Source organism: Tyto alba, unplaced genomic scaffold, assembly GCF_018691265.1.
Source record: "Tyto alba isolate M040663 unplaced genomic scaffold, T.alba_DEE_v4.0 Super-Scaffold_21, whole genome shotgun sequence".
Taxonomy (NCBI): Eukaryota; Metazoa; Chordata; class Aves; order Strigiformes; family Tytonidae; genus Tyto; species Tyto alba.
Window position 1 is genome coordinate 14,530,623 of NW_024881295.1, and position 19,567 is coordinate 14,550,189.

Sequence of the window (19,567 nt, forward strand, 5' to 3'; positions counted from 1 at the left end):
GCTAGTAAGTGCCTATTTTAACTGCCTTTGGATCTCTAGCATCTTTTTTCAGTTTCTCTGTAGTTACAAGTTTGCAAGTTTGGCCTTTTACTACTTCCTCAGCATCCAGACCAGAACCAGTGTCAGGATATTAGTTTGTGCTTCTACTTCTTGAGGATATTTGTAGAGTAAAAGAGGAGATGAAAGAAAACAGGGACACTTCCTAGCCACCACTGCTGCCTGTCACAGCAGCAGCAAAGCTCACCCCCCCCTCCCTGCTCCTAACATGTCAACAGCACTAACAATGTTACCCTCTCATGAGAAATGGCTGAAAGCAACAGCTTTTGCCTGCCTAAATGAAACTACTGTTTTCACACAAGCCCTTTAAAAAGAAGTGGGAGGGAGGTGGTGTGACTGTGTGGTTGATGAACTGATGGAGGGAAGGGCCATTTTGGTGCTTAAGATTATGATGTTGAATATTTGACAAGGGGCAACTTTGTCTTCTTTAGGTGCAGGTAAAAAGCCCTGTAAAATTAAGTAAAGCACTAAGAAGGTTTCCCAACCTCCTCTTAATCCTCGCGTGAAGGTGTAAGGAAACGGTTCCAACAACTGAAGTATGTCAGGGCTCATTTCACAGGGTGCACTAGAAGAGACAACACTTTCACACATGGCTCTAAAAACTTCTTTTAGCTCTTCTAAAACACGTCCTTAGGTTTACTGGTTTGTTTCTTCCATGGCAGCAAGCACAGCATGAGGCAACAAGCAGAAAACCTGCCCTGGTTTCAATGAATGGTCAGTCACTGCGCAGAGCTGCCTTTACATACATCCGGGTCAGTAAAGGCTGTAAGAGCAGCAGATCCATACAGAGCACCTATGGTGTCAGCAGAGCTATAGGCATGAAACTCATAATTCAAGAAACCTATTACAAACCCTGAAGCTTCAGACAGCTTTATGGCTGCGATGACTTGAGTTTTGACAGATGCTGGAAACCATATCAACATGCAGCATGTGTCCAAACCAGTGTGTTTGGACTTGCTTTCAAGGAGCATGACAAGGTAAAACCAAAGGTATGACATGTTGATTCAGACTAAAAGGCTCTGCTTCAGTCTTCTGAATCACACTGTCTCCCAGACTCTTTCATGGCTCTACTTATGTCTTGAACTCTGGGAGAGGTGGTTTCTGTTACTATCCCAACACACCAAGTTATGAAGTTTTTGTGTACTATATGGGGTAGGAAAAGGGATTTTTTCTGAAGTTTCCATTGCAAGTGATTTTGTGATTAAGTAGCTATTAAAGGAAAAATACACACCTGTTACTGTACAAATGGAATAATTTTTTGACATGCATTCACAAACTGTCTAGTAAATTCAGGCTATTCCAGAAGTATCGTTTGCAACAATGCGATTTTTGGCATCTTTGCAGCATTCGTGTACCCTGTCATGTTCAGCCAAGCTTCTGTTACAGCCAGCTCACACTGTGATATTTTGTGTGCACATGAATGTTTTAAAAGTAATCTGTTTACTCTGGTCTATGATACAGAATAAATGTAGACTCGATGGGCAGTGGCCAGCAGGAGGGATGAGACAGTAGATGAGAAAGCAGTAACATTTGTGGGATTGTGTGTTCCCCTCTCACCGCTAGTTCTCCAGAGGGATGTAAACATATTTTCTGAGTAAACGTATAATGAAACTCTGAAATATATTTTTTAAAAAAGCATGAAAGCAATGTCTGAATAGTTAAGTGCTCATTTATAATTCTGTCTTTTGTTCAAATTGTCAGACAAATCTTTACTGTTCCTACTGAAATGGCAAGCCCTCCAGCTGAGGCACACTGGTGAAGTAAGAGAACTGTTTACCACTGAAGCCTTTCTTGTTAACAGTCTGCTCCCTGAAGACAGGGCTCTCTGCCCTTTTGCATCCACTTCTATGCATCTTGTTTAGAGAAACGGCACTTCTGCTTTAGGACTGGGCTTCGTGGAAATGGTAGAAATAGTATTAGATGCACGGAAAGAGAAGGGGGTGCAATTCATATCATACCCATTTTATAATCAGAATTAGTGTTCTGTTTCTGCAGTACCCTTCCCAAGGACCGGTTTTATTTGAGGGATGATGTTGTCAATGCAGTTTTGCATAATACAGATGGGATAGTTTGAAGGAAGTTTTCCATTGTAACCAATATGATGATGAAGTAGATATTAAAGGAATATACACCTATTTACCTGCTAGTGGAATCACTCTTCGAAATAAAGACTTAATCTGAAGGATACTATCAGGCTCCCGGTAGTAGCTGAGCTACCAAACTATACCATTCAGTATAGGTGTAGTTTGATATATGACAGGTGTTACCAGGCCGCAGGGTGAATAAAAAGCTTATGCAGGTGTGTTTGTTTTGCTGATAGTGACTTCTTCACAGGTAAGCAATCCAGTGTGTTTACTTTCAGTTCAAGTTTGTTTTGTTTACATTGAGTACCATTGCTGCTAACTTCCAATGAGGTGACACAAAGCAACAGGTTACAAAAATGCCATCAACATCCATTCTGACAGCATCCATGTCACAATACACAATGATGTACCGGAATTATACAAAGACAAAAAAAATATAGAGAGCTAATTATTCTGACTAGAACTGAAACTGACAGCAAAAAAGAAAAGAGCCCCCCGCCCTGACCCCTGAAGCCCCTGCAGGAATCCATACCGACGCTTTGGCAGCCTCATAGCGATGAAGTGATAACCAGCCCCTCACATGCCAAAACCTTTTTTTGGTAACATCGTGAATTCCTGGCTTGGAGAAATAGTTACATCTGTTAAAGCACTTTTATTTTTTTTTTCCCCTTTCCACCCTCCCAACCTGAATCAGCTTCATGTTTTTACACAGGGTTAATACTTACTTATTAAAATTAATAAACAAATGAGGGGTATAGGCACCATAGACTGCTTGGACAGTTAAATGCTATAGTAATGGAGTCTAAGATATCCCAGCTTGAAACTCAGCTGCACTTTGATTAGATTAATCTAAACCAACACCCTGATCAGTGGTGTTACTGAAAAGGCTGGCAAAAAGAGCAATCCCTATGCTTAATTAGTAGTAGCACAGTCAAGAACTTAAAACCACCCTATCTCTCAGTGTTGGCTGCCTGCTTCAGCTTCGGGCTTCATGGTTTGGATTTCTGCTTGTCAGTCTATTCCTTGGGTCTTGTGCTGCCCCCAGGCCCCACGTACATCAGTGCTGTAAGAAACAGTCAAATCCAGGTACCCAGAAAACCCACCCCCACCCCCTTTTCACAATCTCCAGATTTCTTCATGTATGTTCATGCCTTGCTATTCACTAATGAGGTATTATTAGATACTAACAATGCCTGCTCTCCTATGGACATTAGTACAGATCAGTGACACATGAAGAAAGCTCTTCAGTCAACCATTAAAAAAATATTGCACTTACTTTAACCTTAAGCCCAACCTGCACAGAAAAAAAAAAAAAAAAGTAACCAAAGGTACCAAACAAAAAAACAACACTCCGGAGCAATCTATTTTATGCACATATAGTGTCTTTGCCTTCACGTTGTTTAGTTGAATTTGGTCCAGTATTTTAAAAAAATGTCCAGAAATTAAACAGTTCAAAAGACACCGCAGGCTTGTTAAGGCTTTGTCTCCCCCATGCTTCAGAAAGTTAAAAGTTTATTTCTTTCATTGTCCGTGTACTGCAAAGCAGTGGTCTCTCGTGGCAGAACAACTGGCCGTTCAAACCATCAAAAGAAAAAAAAATCAGAAGCAAGGGAAGATGGGTGTGCTTCATGGTCTCACCTGGAACGAAACAAATAGAATGCTTTAGAAATAAAAAGAAATAAATACAGTTCTTGGGATGTATCTTTACCAGCCCTCCAAAGAGGCTGAGACTGCAGCTCACCAGTACAAGCAGCTGGGCTCTGGGGCTCCCAGTGGACAGTAAAAACATCAGGAAAAGTGAGGTAAATCAGAGTTCATTTTAGAGGCAGGGGAATGATGTACGCGGAGGCGAATGAAGGAGCATGTGCAACACCACAGAGACACAGTAGAGATGTCTGGTGTTGGTGCCCTCCACCAGCTATTTGAGAAGCCAGCTTGTGTTGAAGGGTTGTGACTTCCTGCTTCCCCCAAAAGCAAATATTAAGGTTATGGCTGGGTTATTACTGACACCTAATGAACTGAAGCTCACTAGCTCAAACAGCAGGGGTGCTTGTCCCCACCAGCAAACCTCATGGTGGGTCAGAGCCCTGTATGTTACTCTGCAGATGGGGACTGCGCTGGGCTGGTTACATGCAACAACTCAGGCTTATGCTAATGGTAGTACCATTACATTTTACCAATTAAAAATTCCCCAGTGTTTCATGTCAGAGCTTTTTGGTTACCATCACACCCTCCAGCAGGTTCTGCTGCCACAAGAGCAGTGCTGGCAGAGCATCCCTAAACCTCTGCTGTCCTTGGTAACTTGGCAGTTGGTAAGTGACTTGAGAATGACTGAAGATGTTGAAGTTCTCTCCTTAAACTTTGCAAAGTGTGTTAGGACAAGTAGCAGGGAAGGGGTAGATGACACACTCAAGATTTCCAGGTTCTCTTTGGCTTCAAACGATGAGTGAGCCAATATACTCTTACAGTGACAGGAAAGTATAGTGGATTATTTACTGAGAGAAGCAGAGGGATTTTCCTCGAACTCTCCATGTGAACATCACCTCAGAGGGGGATGAGGCCCAGAAAGCTCCAAACTGCCAGCAAATCTCTTGCAGCAAACTCATGATGCCAGTTGCTGCCGAGCAGCCGCGATGCCAGGCTGTGGGCATGGCACGGGGCCGGGCTTGCCTGACTGACTTACCACCTGTGACTCCGAACTAGGACTTGCTGACGTTCTCATATATGACATCGCTGATGCAGAACTGCTGCTTCTTCTTTTGCCACATCAGTTGCACACACTGGTGAATAAAAATGTATTGTTCCTGGAAGGAAAGACCAAATGAGTCGACATTTTTGCGTCTCAGAAACCATGGTAAACAGTGAAACAGTTCGATAGTTCACAGTAACAGCCTGCACAGCTCCCAAAATAACAGCCTGCAATTGTTGCAGATAGCAGATGGCAGGCACAAAATCCACCTGAACTGCCCTAGCATTATAATCACTTATTAACCACTTGAATGATGATGGGATAGGATAGGATAGCCTAGAATAGGATATTAGACTAGACTATAATAGGACAGGATAGAATAGAATAGGATACAGTAGGGTAGAATAGGCTAGGCTAGGCAGATCTGAGCTAAAATGAAACTACTTTGTATCGCCTAAAAATGGATTACTTTCCAGAAAGTACATCAATGCTTTACGCACAACAAATTGCATCCATGCCACACACGCACCTGAAATATTTTAATGAACTTCATGTTCCTTAGAGCTTAACTTCTTTACCAATAAAAAGCTGAAACCTGATTTTGTTCACAGAGTAGTTAATTATTTGGGGAGTTATCAAACTTTGTGCAAATGACACTGTAAGTAGGTCGGGCCAATCACATGCACCGTACTATTTGTGGACAGGTTTTTGTGCAACAAGACTGTGGTTATCTTTGCTTTTGGTTATGGACTGGCATTTCTAAGCATTGTCATCACAGAGATTAAACACTGTAATGCAATTTGGAATAATCTTAATTGATGATTTTCAGATATCAAAGAGAGAGAAGCCAAACCCTCATGAATCTTTACACTAAGTTCTATGTGCACTAGGCACAGGGAGCAAGAGAATCTCAAGCAAAAACAACTGTCCCAAAAACCGAGTCTGGATTTCAGCCCTTGTCCCCCAATGGTCTGCGGATGCCAGGAGATATCAATATGAGTTTAAAGCATGTTTTACACCATAGAAATGCCTGTATTTCCTCACACCCATTAATTTGAAGTAATTGTTTTCAATTCAGGGCATTCTCCAACCTAATCCCCTTTTTGGGCCTGTGCCATCTGGTTTTTTTTAAACTGCTCAGTGAGACACTGCCAATTTTCCAGCGTACAAGGCAAGGTGACCCCAGGTGAGTTGGGTGTCCTTTCAGGTTTTGTACCAAAAGCCTTTTCGGTGGCCTCTGTGCCTGAGTGCCAATGCCATCTAGTGACCTCTGTGGCCAGGCTTGGCCCCTGCCTGGAGCAGCAGGAGCTCAGCCACTGCCCAAGCCCAGCCCCTGACATCAGCCCCAAGTAGGTGATGAGTTTATACATAAAAAAAATTTTAAAGTTAAAAAATTCACATCACGTCTGCAGTGGTAATGCAGTTGAAATCAACCATCAGGATTCGTTTCTCTGATATTTACATAAGGATCTGCCTTCATATTAATATACTGAATTGTGATGAAAAGCAGTAGTTTGATAGGAATGATCCATAACGGTCTGAGAATAATGACCTTTTTTCATTTCTAGATGCTAGCTGTTGTCACTGCAGGCTTTCGTCCTCCTCTCCTCTCCCTGCTAAATCTTTGCTTTGCTGTGAATCCAACAATCCTTTGCAACAAATTATCTGCCAGACCCAGCCTGCAAACAGTGATCGTGGCACTTTCAACTGCATGGAGGTTGCCAGTTTACACGTCTAACCAGTGAAGAGTACAACAGGCGTGAAATCTTTCCCTCATAAGTAGAGGAACCGGGCAGGTTTCAGATACACAAAAGCTTCTGCTCTGGAAAAAGAATTTGGTTTTTTGTTGTTTTTTTTTTTTTTTTTCCATTATAAAGTCTCCTGACATTTGCCATAAAACCAGAAAAAGAACTACCCAGTAGATATCTGGGCAGGGAGAGGCACAAGGAGGGTATCTGGCAGACTCACAATCCTTTTGTCTGTTTTGCTTGTTACTTGTATTACCATTGTGTAACTGAGTTCCTGTGCTTGGCCAGATGATACCCTCTTGACCAAGCATGAATGGCTGTCCAACAGCGATATCATTTCATGAGCCATTAATCCCCTAAGCAAGCCCAATTCTTTTCAAAATGGTTTGAAAGTTTCATATGTTAATCACTTCTAATGCATTTTTTGCATATTAATTTCACAGAAGGTGAGAATAACTTATCCTCTCTGGAAGACATCAGTGAGGCTGTAGATACATTATCAGACCCACCTATGTAGCAGATTAATAGTGTGACAATATTACAATGAAGATGAAAACTTAATTGTATCTATTCGTAGCTATTTTTCCAAATATTCAGGGCGAACAGTTGTTGGGCATGAACATGCCACAGAGAGGTATGAAACAGATCCAACGATACATTCACAACGTTGAAGTGAACTGATCTTACCTCCGTCTGCACCATGGACATTCTGTAGGACCGCATGTCAGACACCAGGCCCAATATATCAACAAACTCATGATCACGGATGTGCTGTAAGAGCCGATCCAGGGCTATGAAGGTTCCTGTTCGTCCCACTCCAGCACTGCAACAGACAGACATGCATCTCATTTCAGGCTCTTCTGATGGGGACACACGGGAAAATCGGTGGTACTGCAAAAAGCTGGCATCCTACAGCTGCAATAATCAGATGCAGCTAATCTGAGGTCATGCAGGCTGGTTAATCTGTAGGATTTAATGTCGTGCAACCCTTCATCCATTGTTGAGGCAGAATGTATGGATTGGATGGCTCTGCAAATACTTCACCTTGCATACTCCTCTCTGTGCCCTCACATGCAGAATCTGCGTGCACACCCACATCTACTCGTAGCTGCCTCCTCTTCCTGCTTTCACTGCTGCTCTCAAAGATTTCATCAGACATCTCTAACTACAGGGGCTGTAGCTGTAACTGCAGAGACTCTCTCGGCAGTGATTGCTGTGCAGAGGCAGCTGGGGCTGAACCTGCCTGATTCAGTTCCACAGGTCTCCATACTGCAAAGCTCTCAGCATTGCAAAGGCCCTGCTGTACTCCAGTTCATCCTCAAAGGACAAACCAGCCAGCAGAGTCTGCACTCCAGCACTCCTGCCTTGGGAGCATGAGACAGAAAGAGTCAGCAACTACTCAGCTGGCAAATCCTCATCCCTCCAAAGGGAAGCTTAAGTGACTAGAAAAAAGACACGCTGTTTTGCTTTAGAGATTCTTGTGTGCCTATGATCCTTTGCACTGTGATTTCACATGTAACGTTTAAGTCTGATTTCATTATGAGTGTGGCTTTAGAGGTTTTATAGTTTCATACAACATCCCAACACCATACCTAGTACTAAGGATAGAAGAGCGTGTCTTAGTAAAAGTGCTTTCTGCTGTCTCGTCCTATTTTTCTGAAAAGCCTTGACAGTATTTGCAATAAAGTTTAACAGTTCGTCTCAACACAGGCCAACATAAATGTCATGAAACAGGTTGATTTGGGGTTTTTTTGCTTGTTTAACAAAAATGTCAGTATCTCGAATGAGATGAATACAGTGGAACTTCTGATCTATTTGACATATTCATTAAATGATAAATTCATTCTGTGCCTTCTTTAATAACAATTGCTGCAAGAGTTGATAAATACATTCTTTCTCCCCCCCTTACACTAATTTCATAGCATTGCTACTTTTAATCTATGGTCTAAGATGTACAGTATACTCTAAAAATACTATCTGAAAATATCTATCTCTGCTGATAGAAGCAGCCTGATTAAAAATAAAATACTACAGTTGTTACCCAGCTCTCTGATACTTGCTTATATTCCTTCCCAGAACAATTAAGTTGCTGTGAGGGTGTGGAAATGAGCAAGCAGGGGCAGGCTCTGAGCTGGTGTAAATCAGGGTTGCTCGCTGTGTCTCCTGAAGCCATTTGTTTATAACACCCGAAGAGCTGACTCTACGCTGGAAAGCAGTGCCTTCATGTCTGTGGCTGCAGACTGAAATCACAGCCCCACTGTAGCCAAAGAGGGGGACTAATCCTTTTCCCTTAATACCAGAGAGAACAATATACAGATAACAGGAGAGCAGAACCTCAAAATCTCTCCTTCCAATGGCTTCCCAATGTATTTAATGAGTTACACCCTTCAGTTCTCCATTTCCTCGAAGCATTTACCTGCAGTGTATGATGATAGGGCCTTTACTCTTTGCTGATTTCTGCCTGACCATCTGCACAAACTGGAGGATGCTTTCGGCGGCGTTGGTCGTGGGGACACCATGATCTGGCCAGGCAGTGTAGTTAAAATGCATCACGTCTTGCACCTCATCAGCCTAATGGAAGAAGCAGAACAGCAGCATGTTCACAGGAGTTTTAACAGTGTAGTCACGCTCGGTCAGACTGAAGGGTTTTGTCATTTTCTGGTGGTTGTTTTTTTTTTTTCCCCTAAATACAGCCTAAGAAAGTAAAGTCAGACCAAAAAATGGCAAAGAATTTACATGTTACTTGATCAAAAAGGAGAGGGTGTATCAGGCCATCATTATCATAAAGGCATGAACTCATTTCTGGATTTGGTATTTGCTTTTTTGTCTTTTTTTTTTTTCCCTCATGGTGATTTGATTTTTCTTTTAAATCAAGAATTGGTGCATTTTTCAATTTTAGGTTTTCTTCCTCTTTCTATTCCATTCCCTCTCCTTTACTCGTTTTGCCACAGATAAACAACACCACCGTTGGCAAACAATCAAGCCTGGACTCTTGAGAGTTTTTCTTTTCAAGTTTCAAAGAAAAAAATTATTGGAAGGGAATAAAAAATCATTACAGGGGCAAACAAAATATTTAGAAAAATACCCATTATTACAAAAAAGGTTTATAATGCTAAAAACTTTAGTGGCTTTAGGTGATACAAGATCCTCAACACAATTAATTTTGTCTTTGAAACTTAAAGGAACTCAAAACATGGGGAGGGATAGGGAGTATCATCACCAAAACCCATGGCAAGCAATGCTTTTAGTTTTGCCATTCCGGGTCAGGCTAAATGACCCTATTGCAATAACTTTTCTCCAGTCATATGCAACAGCAGATCCTTAGGCAAAGATTATTAAAAAATGAGATCATTACAAAAGACCCTGAAGTAGCTGCCCTGTGTTTCGTAAAGGACAGTTTACCTGAACTGCAAACTGAAATCTTGTCATTATTTTCAGTGGATTCCAACAGCCCAACACATTGTGTTCTATGCATTTGCACTCCTAACCAGCACCCTGCGCACACTTTGTAATGCAGTGAGGCATAGCTGAGCAGGACTAAGGTCCTGGGCCAATCTCAGTGTGCCAGTGCACAGCTTTTTTTCACATCCCCTCCATGTCTCTAACCTTTCCTTCATGAGCTGGTGCTGGCAATGAGCTGGTGCAGGAAACAAAGCTGGAAAGAAATGTTTGAAAAATTGAACAGCTTTAGTTTGGAAACCACATGCTCTCATGTGTGTTTCAATACTTTACAGGAGTACATGAATATTGTAGAATTACCCTTTTGAAAAATATTTTCAAATTCTACATTGGTACTTTCAAGTTTTGATTAGCTTATAGAAGATATGCCTGAGATAAAGCAAAGAAGTAGTTTGCACATTTGTTGTCACTAATTATTGACACCACAGAAATGTCCACAGCTCTGGTATTACTTCTGTTTCAGTCTTGCACTTTTCTGAGAAATTCACAGAGACAACCACTTTAAGGGAGAGTTTTGTGATTTAGCCATTTGCCTGTGTGGAGTGAGGCCAGCAATCTCTCTCCTAGGTATTTCCCACTGAATGCCAGAAATGGACAAAAGTTAAAGAAAAGCCTGGACCGAAATTACTCCCACCCTTTAGCAGGGCCATGCAAAATGTTTCACTTACATAGCTAATTCGGAAATTCCTATAAATCCAGTCTGTGTGCTCCTCCTCTGACAGCATCTCCACTGTGATGTCCCCATATGCAACAGGATCTTCTGTAAAAGGCCAGTAATGATCACATTTCACCTGAAAGGGAAATAATTACATACATGTTACATTTACATAAATATATACATATGCACATATATAAAAAAAGCACAATCAAAAGTCTACTGAACCTCAGTTTTAGAAATGTCTACAGCACTATTTACTTGATGCTGCAGTAAGATGTAATATATCCTGCAATGACTTTCAGCCTGATCATTCCTACTTGTGTAACTATGGACATATGCTATATGTTGGTTTTCTGAAGGGTAGCATTACTTTAGTGAAGAATGGAAATACATAATGTTTTTGTAGATTCTTATTTCTCCTAACAGAATAGGTCTAAAAGGAACAAAACACAGGGAACAAGATCATAGATACGAAAAAATAAATTATATTCCAAACATTTTTATTATAGTGTCAAGGAAAATGTAAAGCATACTTGCGTTTCATTATTATTTAAACTTAAAAGCACAGAATAGCAGAATGGTTGAGGTTGGAAAGGACCTCTGGAAGTCATCCTGTCCAACCCTCCCTGCTCAGGCAGGACCACCTAAAGCAGCTTGCTCAGGACCATGCTCAGATAGATGTCTTGAATATCTCCAAGGATGGAGACTCCACAACCTCTGGGCAGCCTGTGACAGTGCTCAGTCACACTCACAGTAAAAAAATGTTTCTTGATGTTCAGATGGAATTTAACGTGTTTTAATTTGTTCCCATCACATCTTGTCCTGTCACTGGACACCACTGAGGGGTCTCTTGTCTCCATTCCCTCCCATCAGGTATTTATGCACAGTGATAAGATCCCCCCTCTCCAGGCTGAAGAGTCCCAGCTCCCTCAGCCTCTCCTCATGTAAAAGATGTGTCAGTCCCTTAACCATCCTGAAACACCTGCCATAAGTGAATGATGAGCCATTCCAGTTCTGGTTATGATGCTGACTCATGATCAGAAAACAATGCCAAGAAATTCACCCACTAGAAAACAAATGTTTTCAGAGCAGTTTCTTTTATACCGTGTGCAAGATTTTGTTACATACCCTTCTTTTCTCATTACACTGAGTGAGCATAACAATAATTTGAGATTTTTGCTGGAGAACCATCTTCCAAAAATCATTCCTAGTTTCTGGCAGTGGCCCTTGGGTTGCAATGTATTCCTGGGGGGAATTATAACCCTAAGAAACAAGGAGACAGGTGCTGTTTACCAACATGATTAATGCTTCAGAACACATATTTTCTCTGGCATATATATTTTTTAGCTTGCTCAAGTTAACTTTGTATTTTTTCATGTGATTTCTAATACAAAGAACCTACTTCATGATTTTTCATATTTATTTTATGATTACCACTTTCTCCTATTTTTGATGGTCCCAAAGCATAAGCAATCTAGAATGAAAGACAGAAGATCAATCTATTACAAAAATCGTTTGCTCTAAGAACAGGAAAAGGAACATTAAAAAAACAAGTAACGAGAATCCTAAAAAAGTTTCAGCTTCTTCCAGATTTCATATCTAAGGTTTTGTTTAGATACAGACATAAAAACAATTACAGACGCTTAGCCTGTGGTGATTTTCAGTCACTGATGTAAATGGAAGGTAGCAATGAGCAGGATTATGTTCACGTTTATGTCATATGGACGTAAATTAGTAAAGTATTAATTAGAATTCTGCTTAAAATAGAGAACATGCTGAGCCAACACCCTTAACAGATTATCATTGCTATGTTTTATTGAAGCTCAGATCCTTTATCTCAGTGTATTCCGTCTCCTATCTCTATCAACATGCTTTTAGTTGGAAAGACTCCTTTCCCTCTCCAAAATAAGACCATTATAAAGACTATAATAAAAGATCCACAAAATGGCCATTTTGACATCTGCTATAACCATATTTTCTGAGATTGTACCATCAAAACGACATTTAGAAAGGTATTTGATACTCCTAATATGAGGAGAAGATACATCCAACACACAGTACGATCCCATACAAACCGGGCAATTTCTGTGCCACCACAGTATGCAGACTGTAAAATATTTGTGATTTGGAGGCACTTTCCATAACTGGCTTCCTTCAGACATCTCTACAAGTCAGTTCATTCTGAGTTTTTGCACTACACAGAATTTGCTGTTTGTTTGCCTGCATGAGCTATGTCTGACCTAAGTGTCAAATGTCCATTGCCACAGAGACACAGGTCACCACTAGTGTCTGTGTTTGGAGGCAGGTACTCAGTGGAAAAGCAATCATCGGGAAAAGCCAAGCATTTAGATGACACGTCTGTCCCAGTTTCTACGGTCAGCATTATGCTATAAGTAGAACTAAAGAGATGTAAACTATAAAAAGCAGAACTGAGAAATCCGAAAAGGACTGCTACATAAAATCCTATTATCCATAATCCCCTGTCATAGAAGTTTCTCGAGTTGCGCATGATGATTTCGGACACTGGAAATTTTTTCTTTCTTGATTCACTGCAAGCTCAGGCACTTGCAGTTTGAGCGTTTAGGTTCATGCACTCGGCCTGCAGACTAAGTGCAGACAACGTGCTCAGCAGTACACAGCAGTGTGGGCGATGCCCCAGTGACAAAGAAGTGGTTTCACTGACTCATCTGAGGGCTCCTCCCTCTTCATAATGCTGTCTCGGCTCTCTCCAGCACAACCAGGGCCAGCTCGGCCTTCTGATCACGGCAACAGTGCAGAAATGCTCATCTGCCGAAGGTCCACAAGAGCAAGGTCGTCTTCTAAATGGATGCTGTAGTGTCCTGCCTCCTCTCCATGCAGAGGGACTCGGTGAACGTTGCTCGCCCTGAACACGGCTTACACTGAGCCACGGCACGCGGGGACAACAGAGGGGTCAAACCGTGCGGCAGTGGCAGGAAAAAGCCTGAGTGACTACACAAGCTGAGGTGAGAGTGGAAAGAGCTGATGAGATTTTAGCCCACCCCCAGTGTCAAACTGTTTGACTACAGCTCTGCACATACTTTAATGATCCTAAAACTCTGGGTGCTACTCCTGCTAAACGGCTGCTCTATGCCAGGCAGAGGGAGGCACACCGGGAGCACCAGGGATGAGGCAGAAAGCAGAAGCTCCCTCCACGCACCATCTGGGCTGCGTGCATTTTGTCAGTTGGGGAGTGTCTGGCTTAATCCTTTTTCCATGTGCTGTAGAAACCTGGAAAAGTTTCTCATTTAAAAGTTTATGTTTTTCCTAGCTGTCTTAAAAAGCCACTGAATCACTTAACATTTCCTCTCCATTTCCCTACCAGTCCAATCTAGGTTTCACAACGATTCACAGCCCACCCAGTGCAAAATTTGCCAAAAATCTTTCCCCAACACCACCTTTTTTTTGGTGGCTGTTGAAAAGCACAGTTCCCGGTAGGCAAAATATTGGAAGCTGAAGGAGATGCTGAGAATGCGACTGAGCTTCCAGGAGATATTGTGCTACTTGCAGGTGACACACTCTAACTGCTGTGCTGAACAGTGTTCTTTACACTGACTAAGTGTGTACTCACAGGAATGTAGTTGGCATTAATGTAGTCAGATCCCTCTTCTTCATTCATTGAAACTAATCGGACACGACTAAAATCATCTATAAAAGGAGAAAAATAAAAAATTTGCCTCTCAAACATGGCACTCATCTCCAAGTAGGCAAAACTACAATTAATCCCATAGAAACTAAAAAAAAAAAAGGTCTATTAAAACCCCAGGAAATGCTCATATTTACCAACAGAGAGCAATGTTTGGCTCAGTAAACACTACATGAATGCGCCATCATTACAGTTCTGCAAAATACACCCTCCAACTGCCATCCCTTTGGGCTCCCTTAGGTTTTATTAAAATCATAAAAGAAATTTAGTAACATTACTCAATAGTAGAAATGACCTTGTGTTTCTCACTTCCAAACTCCTGTCTTGATAAACATCCCCAGCAAGCTACGTTTCTTCAAAGCTGACAAAAACCATCTATTGCCTTGTTCTCTCTAAGGGCAGGTTTTAGAACAGGCTCTTATCCGTCAGAAAATCTGTCCTGATTCTTCAGTTCTCTTATTAAACCCTCTCGAGGGACTTTAGCAGGAGCCTGTATGTGTTGTACTTACATGGCAGGATGTTTGTGTAGCGATTTTTACAGCGATTCATAGGAAGATCAGCAGCAAAGTGGGGTATGTCAAGCCCAATCAGTTTTAGCTCCTGGGGTAACAGAAGGAAAAATGCCAAGGTCAGAATCATAAACATTCAGAAAATAATTCTATGTGAAGTGCTTACTTGTGGCAGGTACCCAACCAACAATGTTCATAAATCACTTTATAAACTGTCAGCAGGATTACACTGACTTTCCTTATCTGATGCCTCCGAGTTCGGCTCCAAACAGCTAGAGAGCAATGATGTGGTCTCTCCTGCTGACGCTGCCAACACGCTGCTGCCATCCAAGGCCGTGACTCTCGACTGCTCCTCTCTACTTGCACTTAATTAGCCAAAAAAGTGTCAAACCAGGGAGTTGATGAATTACTTCTGCGGTGGTCATCCACCCTTCTTAAAGGGTTTTCTTCAAGTTCCAAGTGGCTTTTGATCTTGACATTGGGGAATGTTTGGAAGATCTTTCTAGTCATTTCCTTCAGTAGCTACATGTAATATATGATGCATCAGAGGACTTTTCACTGGCAGGAAGGGAACATGGCAGCCACCCCGGATGGTGGTAACACCCTGACAGTCCTCTCCACTCCATTTCCATGTTTAAATCTTTCTAAGCTAGCCCTAGGACAGGATCTTTTTAGTTTTATACTACTAAATTGACTTTAAATTTTGAGTAATTAAGAGAATGTACCTAAACTGGTCTTAGAGAGATGTCCTTGCTCTTAAAGAGATTTCTGATGTTATCTTCTCATTCCCATGTTTCCTCTCAAATTAAGGGCATTAAATAAATAAAATAAAGACATTAAAATCCTGAATTCAATTCAGGATGTCAGCATGTCCTAAACTTAAAGGAAGTGTGTCGGTCTAACAATTATCTTGAAACAAATGTCATGAGCCACTCAAATCAGCTTACTAAATGTAGTCTTTAAGAACACCAAGGTCCACTTTTAAATTCTGCAGAACTGGAAGTGAAGCTGCCCCACCTAGTAACAGTGCACATTAAACAACACAGAGCACAGGAACACGCCACACAAACTTAACATCTCGTAAAAGCTGATCTAGGCATGACAGCTAGGAGAGGGCAGAGTCCCCACAGATTTACCTCAAATTGCAGAGAAAATTTGTAATCTGAATCTTTGGCCATATCTTTGATGTATCCATCAAAATCATCCAACTGGACAGGGCTTTAAAAGAAAAATACACAAAAATTAAGAACCCAAACACACTTTTTTAGAACATTTTACTTCTATTTCCCCCCCAAATACTATCAAGTCATGAATATGTATTTGCAAATGTTAATACTAGAAAGTAACAATAAAGAGGAAAAAAAATCTTGTGGTTCAGTGCCACCAAATGGTGGGCATATTGCTCATTACTTGCATCATATCATAATGGCACCCGAAAAAGCAGCTGAGAGGGGTGCTATCACCTGGGGTGAGCCCAGTGCTGCAGCTGCTGATGATAGTAAGCAGCCTGGCAGGGCTGGAGTTGTCCTACCTGAGGAAAACCACTGGTTTGAGGCAAGGGGAATGACCCATACACCCTTCCTATGATTCCTTGGCCCCTGAACTGCTTTTGCAGGTGGTTATGTCCCCGAGGCACAGGTGGCACCATGACAAGTGGTGATCCAGCACCCCATCACAGACCCACTCTCAGTACCATCCCACCAGGGTGTTTCTGGCGCCAGGGCAGCTGCTGCTTCATTTAAGTTGTCTCTTGTGACGTGTAAAATGTTGCTTTCAGATATTTTCACATCTGGCAGATACACACTTAAAACTCATTTGAGCTTTGCTCATGCAGAAAAATGGATTTCATATTTAGGTTTTGATTTTTTTAGAAGGTCCACAAAAAAAATTCCCCTAAAACATCATGTTGGATGCCACTTCCATGCCTGCTTTCTCTCCTGGCTTTGAGAACTATACACATCTGTCATTAGAGATCAAATTCTCCTCCCAAAGAGATGGTGGGTAAAAAAAGTGGCATGTAACTATACAAAACCATGCAGAGCTTCAGCAGGTATAAATTAGACTTGATTTAATGATTCTCATCATTCTACACACTTTTTTACCAGGTGAGGGTCTATCTGTTAGTACAGGCACAGCCTCTGACCATAATGGAAAAATAATTAGGCTAACACTCTGAATAACAAAACACAGGTAAGCAGCTTCCCTCACCTAATTATCATGCTCTAATTTACAAGCTACTGAAGCATGTACACAGTAATCTTTTCATTTACTTTGAGGCAATATGCCCAGAGGAACCTGTCGTATCACCACTTAATTACTCCTGTTTATCCGTTAGCATTAATGATCTAATGTTCCAGCAACAACCATAATGAGAGCTTCATGTCAAGGGGGAAATACCACTAGAAACAAACGCATCCCAGTTTTTCACCATTTATCATTTTTAACTAAGGATAAGCTCTGTTGGAATCACTAACGTGGATAATTGATCTTTTCCCCAATGACTAATTTTCTATCAGTAAGGAGCTGTTTTACCACAACCTATCTGTTGAGAAGAATTGCTTTTGTCCAATAATTGTTTGTTTTCTGCCTTCAGATATCTCTCTCAGGATGTGTTTATCGAGAAGTTTTCTGTATCTGTGACTGCAATATCACTATACCATGTACTCCATAATGTATGCTTAGTCTAACGTGATGTATTTTTTTTTTCTTTAAATATCAAAGAAGTTACATACTTGGTCAGCTTTCTCTTCTTTAATCCATTTTTACTCCTGTAAAAAAAAAAAAAAAGTATTTTTCATTCATGAAACTATTGTATAGTCTTTATTTAAAGTTAGTACTGATTTAAGAACTTATGTTTTCTGGTCACCATCATAGTCAGGATGAGATTGGTGACAATATCTTGGACGTTTTTAAGCTGAGAGCAAAATTTCCTCTGACACCAGTGGAATCAGTTTTCCATTCTGTGGCTCTGAGAACAACCTGATTGTGAAAAGGAAAACCTGTGCCCAGCACAAACAGTGGATCCGCTACAACTCCTGACCCAACAGAGCCGTCGGCTTCAGGTGGGCCAGGGCTGTCCCCAGGGACGGGTCCCCGGGGCCCGATCCTGGCAGGAGGCTGCACTGCTGCAGGGGCTGGGGCACCACGGTGCCCCCCGGGCTGCTCTGCTCTGGCTCTAGTGGGCTGGGAAACTGGGTATCAACACTAAAGAGTAACCGGGAATGAGAAGCATCTGTTGGGTAAAGGGAGAAGACCACCATTTGCAAATTCAAGGAAGGGCGAAGGAGAAAGGAACACTATTTCTCACCCATGTCAGAACCTGCTTATGATGATCAATGAAGACAATGGCAAATATCCTACTGACTTCAGTGGGACTCAAACCTTAGATAATTTTAATTGACTTTTATCAGCTAGAGACAATTATGCCAGTCATGTAATACACTGTCTTCACATGATTTATAAGTGATATAATCCACTAGCGACAGTTGTGAGCAAGCTTATGAATGTGTTAACCCATAAAATACAGACTTCAGAACTGCGCTACACTAACTACCACCATGTGGTTTCTTGGAAGGGGTATATGTGTTCATTTTGCTGTTGACACAAAAAAGTTAAGCAATCAGTCAGATTAAATGCACAAAGTGAGCACCCTGGAATAATTTGGCTAGAGGTCTGAAAACACCGATCCTCTCTGTTAAACCAGTCACAGAGCACAAACAGATTCTTGCTTACTCAGAAGGGATTTTAGTAATGTCTTTTTTTTTTTTTTTTTTTTTTTTTTTAACCCTGGGCAATAGACAATATCTGTTCATTTATCACCTTATAATAATGCTATTTTTAATTTCATTGTTAAAATGATTTCTAGATAACTTGGGTCACACCTTCAATTAGTAAGTTAAAGGTGAAGATTTTTAATTTCAAAACAAAATATACAGAAAGAGGTATTAAAAAGTGGAGTATTTTTATTTTTCTACCCTGCTAAGTTTAGAATTGAAATTTAAAAGAAAAAAAAAATTGTTAATTTCCAAAATTAAGTTTTACAAAATGTTCAGTTTTTGGATCAACCACATTCTGTAGTAATTTTGTTACCTTGTCAAGGTATATTTCCATTTAGATGTGGAGCTTTGCCTGCAGAGTTAGCAAAAGCTATAGCAATACCAGTTTTATACTAACGTGAAGATTTACTTTGCAAAGCTTTACTCTACAAATATAAACCTCTTCAGCCTACCATGTTATTTAGCTGTACTGTACTCACATGTACTATACACATAGCCAAGTAGTATTTATTCTACATCTTCAAAGATTTTTTCTAATGAAATATTAGAATTAATTTCTGTAAATTATTCAAAACATTTCTTCTCTATCCCCTGTGACTGTGATAAATCTTTTAACGTTGGGCACATTAGAATTCATTTCAAAAGAAAAAATATCTAAATGCTGTTTATGATGGGAATGCTTCTAAGAATGCTTCTCCAAGGAACGCTTCAAGAGGCAATAAAACAAATGATTGACATCTATTTTTCAGCAACAATTTCTTGTGCTTTGATAGTCTCAAGAGATGCTATTTCTTAGCATCACAATTGCTTCCTGAAATGTTTTAAACCAACCTGTGTGCAAAACAAAGACATTTGAAACATTAGCTGGTGTTTCATCCGTTCTCACCCTACAGATTAAAATGCAAAGAGAGGGATTAATCTCA

At 40.9% G+C, this 19,567-nt stretch overlaps 1 protein-coding gene across 1 annotated transcript in view; it reads right to left on the reverse strand.

The window, feature by feature from the left end:
- Positions 1 to 2,361: 2,361 nt before the first annotated feature.
- PTPRO (protein tyrosine phosphatase receptor type O) overlaps positions 2,362 to 19,567 on the reverse strand; it is a 156,158-nt gene continuing 138,952 nt past the window's right edge. Inside the window, 10 exon segments of the mRNA XM_042795458.1 lie at positions 2,362 to 3,779; positions 4,825 to 4,945; positions 7,266 to 7,401; positions 8,995 to 9,149; positions 10,706 to 10,828; positions 11,824 to 11,958; positions 14,285 to 14,361; positions 14,869 to 14,959; positions 16,005 to 16,086; positions 17,601 to 17,636. Of these exon segments, the coding sequence (XP_042651392.1) occupies positions 4,841 to 4,945; positions 7,266 to 7,401; positions 8,995 to 9,149; positions 10,706 to 10,828; positions 11,824 to 11,958; positions 14,285 to 14,361; positions 14,869 to 14,959; positions 16,005 to 16,086; positions 17,601 to 17,636 (940 nt within the window). The 3' untranslated portion in view covers positions 2,362 to 3,779; positions 4,825 to 4,840.